The following is an 11,402-nucleotide window of genomic DNA, read 5'->3' as shown; positions in this document are numbered from 1 at the left end:
CTTATAGTTGGACATAATGTATTTCTGTGGCAGTACTTCCAGGGATGGAGGTCCATTCAGCTATGAAGATGCACGTCAAGGAGAAAGTGAAGAGCTGGCAATGCTATCTCACTACTCTGCTGTTGGAACTGTTGTTGAAACCTGAGAAAGCAGTAGATTATTCTGATCTAGTAAAACGACATAACACATATAAACTATTCAAGCATTATAATTTCATCTGCATTTCCTATGTAAATAGTTCACCAAAAATGCTGATGGTCTGTGCAAAGATCTTTGAGGTAGAACCTTATTCATTTCTGCATTCAGATGTATATGCAAGCTTTACCTGAATATGCTTCTTTCAATGTTGTAAACCAAGTTTACAGAGAAGGTAAAATCTCTAGAATTGTTGTGGAGCTGCGGGTGGTAATTTAGAAGCAGAATGGTCTTTCCAGTGACTGTGACATAGGACAAAAGGTCACAACTTCTGTTGGTGCATGGAATGGGATTTCAGTCTGTGGATAGATGGCTGTGCAGTATGAGTGCTCATTACATTCATATTTAAAACTCATACTTTACATAGTAAGAACATAATCCCAATCACTGTCCTGGACATGCATGCCCACTCAAGTGTTTAACATGCATTGCACTGACTCTTGACCATGTCTGTCTTCCCAGCTAGAGTTTAAGCATCCTTGAAGGCAGCATCATGAGATCCTCAAAACCCATAAATATATTGCCTTTACAAATCTAATAAATGAAAAATAAAACACAACCATAAAAAGCCAAGCAATATTTAGAGCCTTCAACTACTACAAACTTATTCAAACACTAATTTTTCTTGTGCACATTATTTTTCACTCTAGGTCAAGCTTTGACTTTCATTTTCATTGTTGAAGTTTGTATTTTCATTATCACTAGCAATGTCCTTCTTAAGTATCTCCTGAATTTTTTCTGCAACAGCATAGAGATTGGCTTTTCTTAAATTGTTAATCAAAGTGTTACATGCATCTTTCTTCCCATGAAGTTGATACCAATTACGGAGCAGTTGGACCTTTTGTTCTGCTGTATCATGGGAATAGTTATTCTTGATCTCATCCATTTTAGCTTCATGGATACCATTCTTTCGAACAAAATCTTTAACTTGATTTATTGTCATTTCTTCAGCAATATAAGTGATATAGTTACTGAGATCAACATCTGCAAAATAGAAAACAGTCTCAGAAAACTCACTTTCCTAAAAGAAATCCCTATTACTGTAAACCATGTTTATTTCTCCCCTGATTGTACTTGAGAATAAAAGTAAGTCTGAGAGATCTCATGAGCTGATTGGGGGAAAAAAAGCAACCCAGCATTCTAATCCCAGCTCTTGCTGTGTCCCCAGTAATTTGTTATATAAGAAAAAGACACATGTTATCTTTCCATCTTCTTTTCTCATCTGTAAAATAAGAGAGTTGGACAACATAATCCTTAAGATCCTTTATGGATCTGATGCTCAATGACTCACAATCTGAAAGTATAGGCAAAGGGTTTATGATCATATTATCTGTGAGTCACTAGTCAAAGAACAAAACTGGATGGAATCAGGTACATCATTATAGAGCTTGGCTACACCAACAATGACCGAGTCTACAGTTCATGTTAACCTCAGAGTCAGTTTACAGTTTATTATAGGCAGCAGTTAATAACGTTCCTAAATGGTTGTGAAGAAAAATTATTTTAAGTGTTAGAATATAGTGTCCCTTTGCTACATGATTTATTTGTTTTCTTTTTTTAACTTATATTTTACTGTGTTTTTCTTGAGAGTTTACACAGCAAGTCTCATTCCCATTTCAAGTGATTCAGTGACAGTAGTTACATTTTTCACAATGTATCAACAGTCTCATTAATTGTGTTCTGGTAGCTCTATTTCCAGTGCCCTGGAGTCCCTGTCCCCCTATCTTCTCATCTTTGCTTTAGGATAATTGTTAATATTTTGGTCTCATACCCATGTTTTTTAATGGAGCTCCTTACTCCCAGGCTGTTGTTGTTGTTATGTGCCGTTGAGTTGGCCCCAACTCATAGCAACCCCTCCTTGGGTTGCTGAGGCAGTATCACTACGGAAGTAGATTGTCCAGTCTTCCTTCTGAGGAGTGGCTGGTGGGTTAGAACCGCCAGCCTTCTAGTTAGCAGTCAAGTGCCTTAGGCACTACACTACCAGAGCTCCTGGGTAATATATTTTATTTTGTGAGCCAATCTGTTATTTCACTAAAAGGTGACCTCAGGTGATAGTTTGAGTTCAAGGTTTAAAGCATATCTCAGGGCAATAGTCCAGGGAATTCTCCAGTCTCAAGTGGTCCAGTAAATCTAGGCTTTAAGAATTTGAATTCTGTTCTTCCATTCTATTTGGGTGTGTCTATTGTGATTCTGATCAGAAAGGTTGGTAGCAGTAGCTGGGCACCATTCAGTTCTTCTGGTCTCAGGGTGGATGAGGCTGTAGCTTGTGTAGGCTATTAGCCCTGTAGACTAATATCTTCTCTAAGACTTTGGTTTCCTTCTTTCTCTTTTGCTCTTAATGAGTAGAAACCAATAGTTGTATCTTAGATGGCCACTTGTACATTTCTGTGACCCTAGCTGCTAAACAACTCACTAAGATTCAGAACGTAAACTCTGTGCTGCCAATTGACGCATTGTTCCATAATACTTAGCACCCAAGACTTTAAACCCAGAAAAACCATTTTTGCAAAGTATTTGATTATTTCTGAGAAGTCCCTGTAACTGTATCCTCTATGAGTATATATACATACACATATCTGAATGTACATGTACCTATAGATCTTCTATCTGGTACACATATGTACTCCTCTGTACCTACCTGTACACATATACAGGCATACCTTGTTTTATTCTGCTTCTCTTTATTGTGCTTTGCAGACGTGCTTTTTACAAATTGAAGGTTTGTGGCAACCCTGCATCGAGCAAGTCTGTCAGTGCCATTTTTCCAACAGCATGTGCTCACTTTGTGTCTCTGTGTCACATTTTGGTAATTCTCACGATATTTCAAATGTTTTTATAATGCAGTTGCACACACTTAATAGACTACCAAAACCAAAAACCAAACTCACTGCCATCAAGTCAGTTTGGACTCTTAGCAACCCCCATTTGGTTTCCAAGGTTGTAAATTTTCACAGAAGCAGACTGCCTCATCTTTCTTCCACGGAGCAGCTGGGGGGTTCGAACTACCGAACTGTTGGTTAGCAGCCAAATGCCTTAACCACTACACCACCACAGCTCCTTTTTAATAGACTACAATATAGTGTAAACATCACTTTTAAATGCTGGGAAACCAAAAAATTCACATGACTCAGTTTATTGCTATATTCATTTCATGTGGTAGTCTGGAACTGAGCCCATGACATGTCTGAGGAATGTTTATAAGCCTACACATATACCTCTGTGTTCATCCACTCATTTTAAGGTTATTGTTGGTGTAGTTGCAACATTATTTATGTCATATTCTTTGCCCAAATATCCCTTTCTCTTGTGCCCTTCTCAGTGGCACTTTACTTTGGTCAAGCAGTGTTCATTACACCCACACTCTGTGCTACTTGTCTCATTACGAAAAATAACAAGTATCTATAATCTAGAGAGCAGCCACCTGATTTATTTTTAACTTTGTATAATGGTTGTACATTTAAAGAAATTCTCTGATAAACATTGGTGGTGAGCAGGAAGAACTACAAGTGCAAGAAACAGCAAGAGCCCATAATCTGTCACTGAAATGAGTAACATTATTTTGCTGTAAAATTGGCCTATTACTCCTAAGGAAGCCATCTCTATGAAAATAAAATATGAAAAGCTTTACCTGTGAAATTCAGTGGCCTCATTTCCTAGGGAGAAAAAATGAAAGTGAGAAGATAAATAAAAACCTATTTAGAATAGTCTGAAGATAATCTTCTAATTCTTCCTGATTTCAGCAAGGAGTATAACCAGTCGCTTGACATATAAAATTAGGAAACTAGACGAAGCGATTAAGCGGGGGTCTTTAGCATTCACAGTCTAATTCTGAAAGGCTCCAGCCAGAAACTAAGCAACATTGGCTTACATTTTACAAAGCAACTTAAGGAATTCTTGATAAAAGTTCCCGAGAGTATTTTTCACAGGCACATTAAAGTAAGCGTAATAGACATACTCATTCTAAAATTGATGTCACTGCAATTATCCTTATTTTTGATACAGAAGATGCCTTAAGTCGAAATTTGTATAAAGAAACTTAACTCCCACTGAGCCTGTCCCCAAATGTGAAAAGCAACTAAGTGGCACATAATTCCCAATGTATTTGTTTTTTGCTGTTTGAAATACCTTGATCCCATGTTGGGAACAGTTAACAGTTAATAGGTCAACAGGTGGAGAGAGAGAGTCGGGCTGCACCTTTAGCATGAGCTTTAATGAAGAGCTATATGTAACAGTGGGGCTGCGCGATTCTACTGCTGTCTGTGCCCTGTCCCGGGTGCCTGCGCATTTTCTCTGCAGGAGTCACAGCAGCATGCAACATGGGTGTAGGCCATGCCTTTTTCAAACTCACAATGAGCACATTCTCACTTACCCCTTTCATTGATTCGTATGCTATTTGCACAGAAATTTACTCATAAACTAAACACTACATCTTAATTAATCTTTGACACCCTTCTAACCAATACGTGTGAGTAGGTATTCAACAAATGTTCTTTCAAAAATAACAGATAAAAAGAAAAATTATTCCTTTTTTTTTTTTTAAAGAAAGATGATGCATGTTTCAACACTCACAGTAGATTCAGGATTCCCGTATGTTCCTCTTTTATGCTTTCTATACTTTATCACCCCTGAAAGATCAAGGAGATTTGTCAGATTCAAGTATCAGCCTGGCAGGAAGCATGTGAGAACATACAGAGAAATGTGAAAAGGAAACTCAAAGAGGCCAAGCTTCACAGAAGGCAGAACTGTCCTGATTTTGGAAATCTTAGCCCATGAAGTTAAGAGTTTGAGGAAAAACAAAATGCCATCAAGTTGACTCTGGCTCATGGTGAGAGCCCTCGTAGGTCAGAGTAGAACTGTATGCCATAGGATTTTCAGTGGCTGAATTTTTCAGAAGGAGATTGCCGGCCCTTTCTTCTGAGGTAACTCTGGGTGAACTTGGACCACCCACCTTTTGGTTAACAGTCAAACACATTAAAAAGCATTTGCTCCACCCAGGGAGTCACAAGTGTTCCTGAGATATATCACATTTTAATTGAGTCGTCCAATTACCACACACTGGCTTAGCCTGAGGCTGGCTTAGCCTGAGGCTGGCTTAGCCTGAGGCTGGCTTTTGAGTTATCTCTCTGGCTATGACCACACACATGGTCATAGTTACATGGCATAGCTGCAGCAGAACACAAATGCCATGGACATCAAAATTCAACACCAGCTTGTTGAGAAATGGCATTTAATGTCCAGAAATTCAAGTACACACACTCAAAAAACCTCAAGTATACACTCAATGAATGTGTGCCTTGGAGTCAGTATAAGATAGAAGACAGGAACCTGGAAGGCCCTGGGTACAATGATAGTTTAAATATCGAGTATGGGATTTTAGCTAAACAGCCTCTAAATGCAAGGAAACCTCTTTACCTTCAGTTTAGCTGAAGAAACAGTGACTTGCTCCAACAGAAAAGGAAAACCTGGCTTCTTCAGAGTTTTTGAGAGTTGGCCCTGCCCTTTGTTTTATGGGTGTTTCAAAGGGATTTTCTGGAGTAGTTAAGAATATAACCAATTTTGGTTTACCTACGGACTTCATTGCTGTTGTTGTTGTTGTTATGTGCCTTCAAGTCGGACCCGACTCATAGCGACCCCTCCTTGGGTTTTCAAGGCAGTATCACTACAGAAGTAGATTGCCCAACCTTCCTTCCGAGGAGTGGCTGGTGGGTTTGAACCACCAGCCTTCTGGTTAGCAGTCAAGTGCCTTAGGCACTACGCCACCAGAGCTCCTCATTTAGCATTAACCATTTGCACCCCCCAGGGACGCCATACCAACGTCACACAAGCTTTCTTATGGTAGGAGACAGAGAGTGATTCTTTTGAACAACTACTCACACTATTTCAAATTATAGCTTGAACAAAGTAAGAACTTACCGTAAATTATTCCAGGTATTCCAATTACTACAGGTGTGACCAGGAGCCATAACAGCGTGTATGAGTTCTCTGGGAATTTCACAGGAAAGTAAGCAGACTTTAAGATTAAGCAATACTCTCAGAAATAGAATCAGAAAGGATCAGCTTTTCTTTATATTTTACTTGGGGGTAGGAGGAAGGAGAATGTAAGTATAAAAAGAAATAGTAACCTTTTTCTTTGCATTTAGTGTTACTAGTTGATGTGCATTTCTCAATGGTTCCATGTTCACACCTAGGGAAAAAAAAAACGAGGAAATACTAAAATCCTTTGTGGACTGATTGCTTGATCATTTCAATGATGCATAATAAATCTGGGACCATATTATTCATCTTTGCATCTCGGTCAAACCTATTCCTAGACTAGCATCTAAAGCTAGTACAAGTGAACACCGCAATTTGGATGTTTGGGTAAGAAATGTCAAATCACCCAAAGCAATCTCAAGAAAGTGGTGTAGAACAATGAGATGGCCAGACAATGGCCATCGCCCATTGAGCTGCTCAGGGAGCTGCCCAGCTGGCTGTTAGAGGTTGCCAGTGTTAACAGCAAGTGGTGATTAGGAGACTCAAGAGGCTTGTGTGGGATTGTCTTCAGAAGCTGAACACTGTCAGTTGGAAGGTCTTTGTTCATAGCTTAGCTTTGCCCCCTACCTACCTACCTAGCTCTGGTGCTACAGTGGTTAAAGTATTTGGCTACTAACCAAAAGGTCATCAGTTCAAACCCACCAGCTGTTCCATGGGAGAAAGATGAGGCAGTCTGCTTCTATAAAAATTTACAGCCTTAGAAACCTTATGGGGCAGTTCTACTCTGTCCTATAGACTTGCTATGAGTCAGAATCGACTCAATGACAGTGGTCTGGTTTTAGGTTTTAACTACCTGACCTTGGGCCAGTCACTTATCCTCTGTGAGCCTGTTTCCTCATAAATAAGAAGAAAGTAATAATAATACTTTCCTCAAATGGTTGTGGTGAGAAAAAAAAATCAAGATTATAAAATAGTTAGAACTACTGTTGTTAGTATTATTTTACTAAGGTATCCCCCCTGACCCGGGTGACCTCTCAGACATTTGAGGCTAGAAGGAAGAGGCTAGAGTAACTGAATGTAACTTACATTTTTCTAGCAAGAAGATACATAAAGTATAATGACCCTACCTTTAAGCCTGGATGAACTTTTAGAAGTTTTTCAGATGAATTTCAAGTCTTAAGAGAAGCAAATGAATAGTAATCCTAAACATTTACATTCATACAAAATAACATCTTACAAAGCAAAACCACTTCCACAACACATATTATCCAATCTGATCTGCACTAGAAATGCAGCAGGTGTGGCAAGCAATGTTATTTGCATCCTATGAGTGAGTAAACTGCAGTTCAGAGAGGTTAAGTGATGGGTCCAAGCTCACAGAAAAGTGAGCTACACAATCAGATCTTCTAACTTTGGACCAAAACTAAGCTCTTCAGGAGGAAAGACAAGCTCTTTGTGACCTGGCCCTGGCTCCTTTTCCGGTCTTACCCACGTTTTAGACAGATACCCTGGTCTGAGTCTCCTCTGCCTCTTTGTCCCTGCTTTTCCCCTGCCTGAAATGTGCTTTCCATCTATGTACACCTGCTAAAAAAAACCAAACTTACTGCCATCAATTCGGTCCCGACTCATATCAACCCCTCCTTGGGTTTCCGAGGTGGTATCTCTACAGAAGTAGATTGCCCAATCTTCCTTCCAAGGAGTGGCTGGTGGGTTTGAACCACCAGCCTTCTGGTTAGCAGTCAAATGCCTTAGGCACTACACCACCAGAGTTCCTACACCTCCTAGTGCTCTTTTTTTTTTTTTTTTTCTTTTTCCAAGACTCAAGCCATGTGTCATAGCTTCACCCAGGCAGAGTTGAAAGGTTTGCCTGTGTAATTCGTAACACTCTGGCACAAGTCTCTTCTGAGACAGATGGTGTTGACACAAGATAACCATTGCTTTTCTTCACTCTCTACCTCTAGACTAAGACTCTTGGTGCCAGGAATGTGCCAATAAATGAATGCCTGATGACTTGATGTTTGAATAAACCAGTGGTCATCTACTTACTTGGAGGCAAAGCAAGACTCCAACCCAAATTCCTGACCCCAGTCGGTGATTCCTCTCCCTAGGAAGACTTTATCTCTCAAGGTCTGTCCAGTGTTTCAGTCAGAGAAAGGCTAAAACTTACGTCATGCAAGGTTCACAGTAGTCACATGAAGAATTCTTACAAAAAAAGTCTGCTTTACATCTGCACTTGACATTCTGGTTTCGAGTACAGTTTTTTTCCACTTCGAGGCCTGGAAAACCAGTTTGCAAACTATTAATTACAGCAGCTATCTCTAAATAGACTATGAAAATGATAGGCAGAGTTGAATGGATTTTAGATATCCAAAGCTCATATTAAGAGTCACACTCATCACACTTTCAGTAACACAACTAATGTTTAAATGTAATACAGGCAACCCCAAGTTGAAATGGCTAGCTATCATTTGGCAGAGTTTTAAGTGGACAGTCAAGCCAGCAACCAAGGTAATACCACCTTTGCGTAGATGGCTCCCCTGTTGCTGTAGTCTAGAGGCTGACTACCCAAAGTGTGGTCCATGGACTAGCAGTATCAGCATCACTTGGGAGCTTGCTAGCGATGCAAAATGGCAGGTCTTGCCCTAGACCTACTGAATAAGACCAAAGCCAAGGCCTTCACTTCGAGTTTTCTATTTGTTTACAGTCAAAGTTTGAAAACATTAATTTAGAGCCTGATTAGGGACAAGAGAAGTTTTATGTCCAGAGGCTTCTTCTGTGTCCTAGTACCTTCAGGCTTCCATGATCTTTCTGGCCAAGAGCAAGAGGTATGACACAAGTATCAGTCAAGGTAGAGAGAAAATCATTTCTGTTGTTTTGACTGGGCCTGATGAACTCTATTCACAGGGTTCATATCCATCATTCTTCTACCTTTGGGGTAATTGCTTAGATTTGACCTATAGAAATGGTTCTACATGGAGTATCATGATTGGTCTCTTTTGATTATGTTTTTTTCCCCTAAATTTGATTTATTCTGTTGCTGAGAATACACACAGCAAAACACATAATTCAACAGCTTCTACCTGTTCACTTGATCCTATTGTTTGAGCTGTGCAACCATTCTCACCACCTTTTCTGGGTTGTTCCTCCCTCATTAACATAAACTCACTGCCTCCTAAGGTTCCTAGCTAATCTTTTGAGTTGCTGTTGTCACTTTAATCCCACATAGATAGTCCTTAAAAGAGCATAACCCTCAAGGCAGGCCTTTTCTTCACTAGTTAAGCTAAACTAGTGTTCAGTTTTAAGATGATTTCAGGGGATATTTTTGGTTTAAGGTTTAAACATTGTGTCAGGGCAATAGTTTCAGGGCTTCATCCAACCTTTATGGTTCCAGGAAGTCTGCAGTCCATGAAAATTTGAAATTCTGTTCTGCAGTTTTTCTACTTTGATAAGGATTCTGCTGTGGAATCTTTGAGCAAAATGTTCAGAAATGGTACCCAGGCACCACCCCATTCTTCTGATCTCATGGCAAAGGAAGTAGTTGTTCATGGAAGCAATTAGCCACACATCCTACATTCTTCTCCTATTTCTGACTCTCCTCCTTCCTCTGTTGCTTCAAGTGAATAGAGACCCATGTTGTGCCTTGAATGGCCACTTGCAAGCTTTTAAGGCCCCAGGCACTATGCAAGGAACTAGGAGGTAGAAAAGAAGCACTAAACACATTATTAGGCCAATAAACTGGGATGTCCTTTGAAACTATGACCCTAAACCTCCAAACCAAGGAACCAAATCCTATGAGGTGTTTGTTGTACATAGCAGCCTCAGCAGCTACTCTTTCTGTGTCTTTGTTGTAAATACATCTATCACACAACTTTAGCCATTCAACTTACTAGTGTATTGACAGCAGTTACAATAACAAGGCTGCACAACCCTATGCTTCATTAATGTGCTTTTCTATCACTATTACCCTTCCAATTCTCCCTCCCTCTTGTCTCTGGTAACCACAATAAACTTTGGTCTCCATTACATTTGCCTTTTGTTGTCCTTTTATATAAGCGAGCTCCTACAATATTTGCCATTTTATGATAGGTTTATTTCACTGAGCATAATGTCTTCAAGCTCCGTGTATATTGTAGCATGTAGTTCAATTGCTTTTTAAGATACTTACCATGTCCTCCATCACAAAGATCACATTTGATACATTTATCTAAATAATTTTCCTTTTCTGTGTAATCTTCCCCTTCTTTGCAGAGAATACAATCTGGTTTTCCTTCATGGACTTTGCAGTCAGCAATTTTCCTTTTGCCTGTCCAAGCAAAAAGGGGATAAGTGTTAGAATGTGAAATACTCATGCAACAGCATGTGAAGTACACAGGGATGACCACAAAAACTGCCAAACCAGTGAGAGTTAAGCTGTTGTTACTGGACAACTGCCCCATGGGGTTCCTAGGCTTTAATCTTTACAGATGCAGACCACCAGGTCGTTCTCTTACAGAGGTTTCGGGTAGGTTCAAATTGCCAGCTGTCAGTTACCAGCTGAATGCTTAAATGTTGTGGCTCTAGTGCTTTTTTGGAGTTAGACTAATGATATATAATTACAAGGGGGGAGAAGTCAATTACTGTGCATATCATGTCAAGAGCTGGGAAATCTCCCAAGATGAAAGTTAAAAGAGTGACCGAAGGACTCTGCCTGCAGGAAGAGGATGACTAACAATAATCTGTTTCTGTCAAGTTGATTCCTTCCGACTCATGGTGACCCATGTGTTACAGAGTAGAATTCCTCCATAGGGTTTTTTGGCTTTAATCTTTATGAGAGGAGCATTGGTGATGTAGTGGTTAAAGCACTCGAGTGGTAACTGAAAGGTCAGCAGTTTGAACCCACCAGCAGCTCTATAGGGGAAAGATGTGGCAGTCAGCTCCCATAAAGATTACAGCCTTCAAAACACTATTGGGCAATTCTCCTCTGCCCTTTAGGGTCAATATGAATCAGAATTGACTCAACAGTAATGGGTTTGGTTTTGTTTTTGGTTTATCTTTATGGAAGCAGGTTGTCAAGCCTTTCTTCCTCTGCAGAAAATAAAGAAGAAGGAAAAAAAAAAAAAAAAGAAATCAAAGAGAAAAGCACTAGAAGTAACTCTATCAGTAGCATAATTAAAAAAGAAAAGGCAAAGTCTAATCAGGTCCACTCCTGGGTGCATCTGAACCACCAACCTTTCGGTTAGCACAGCACTAACCAT

At 39.8% G+C, this 11,402-nt stretch overlaps 1 protein-coding gene across 1 annotated transcript in view; it reads right to left on the bottom strand.

Annotated features, from left to right (window-relative positions):
* Positions 1-841: 841 nt before the first annotated feature.
* The window catches only part of FAS (Fas cell surface death receptor), a 26,055-nt gene continuing 15,494 nt past the window's right edge, over positions 842-11,402 (bottom strand). The window contains exons 4-11 of the mRNA XM_042781420.1: positions 10,334-10,471; positions 8,336-8,444; positions 6,318-6,379; positions 6,105-6,177; positions 5,137-5,143; positions 4,765-4,809; positions 3,824-3,848; positions 842-1,179 (exon numbers count right to left, since the gene is read on the bottom strand). Coding sequence (XP_042637354.1) covers positions 842-1,179; positions 3,824-3,848; positions 4,765-4,809; positions 5,137-5,143; positions 6,105-6,177; positions 6,318-6,379; positions 8,336-8,444; positions 10,334-10,471 — 797 coding nt within the window. The remainder of the gene's footprint in view (positions 1,180-3,823; positions 3,849-4,764; positions 4,810-5,136; positions 5,144-6,104; positions 6,178-6,317; positions 6,380-8,335; positions 8,445-10,333; positions 10,472-11,402) is intronic.

This window comes from Orycteropus afer, unplaced genomic scaffold (assembly GCF_000298275.1).
Source record: "Orycteropus afer afer isolate SDZICR_OR568_19922 unplaced genomic scaffold, OryAfe1.0 scaffold00118, whole genome shotgun sequence".
Taxonomy (NCBI): domain Eukaryota; kingdom Metazoa; phylum Chordata; class Mammalia; order Tubulidentata; family Orycteropodidae; genus Orycteropus; species Orycteropus afer.
The sequence above is the reverse complement of the archived record's forward strand: the minus strand, read 5'-3'. Positions and strand labels throughout refer to the sequence as shown.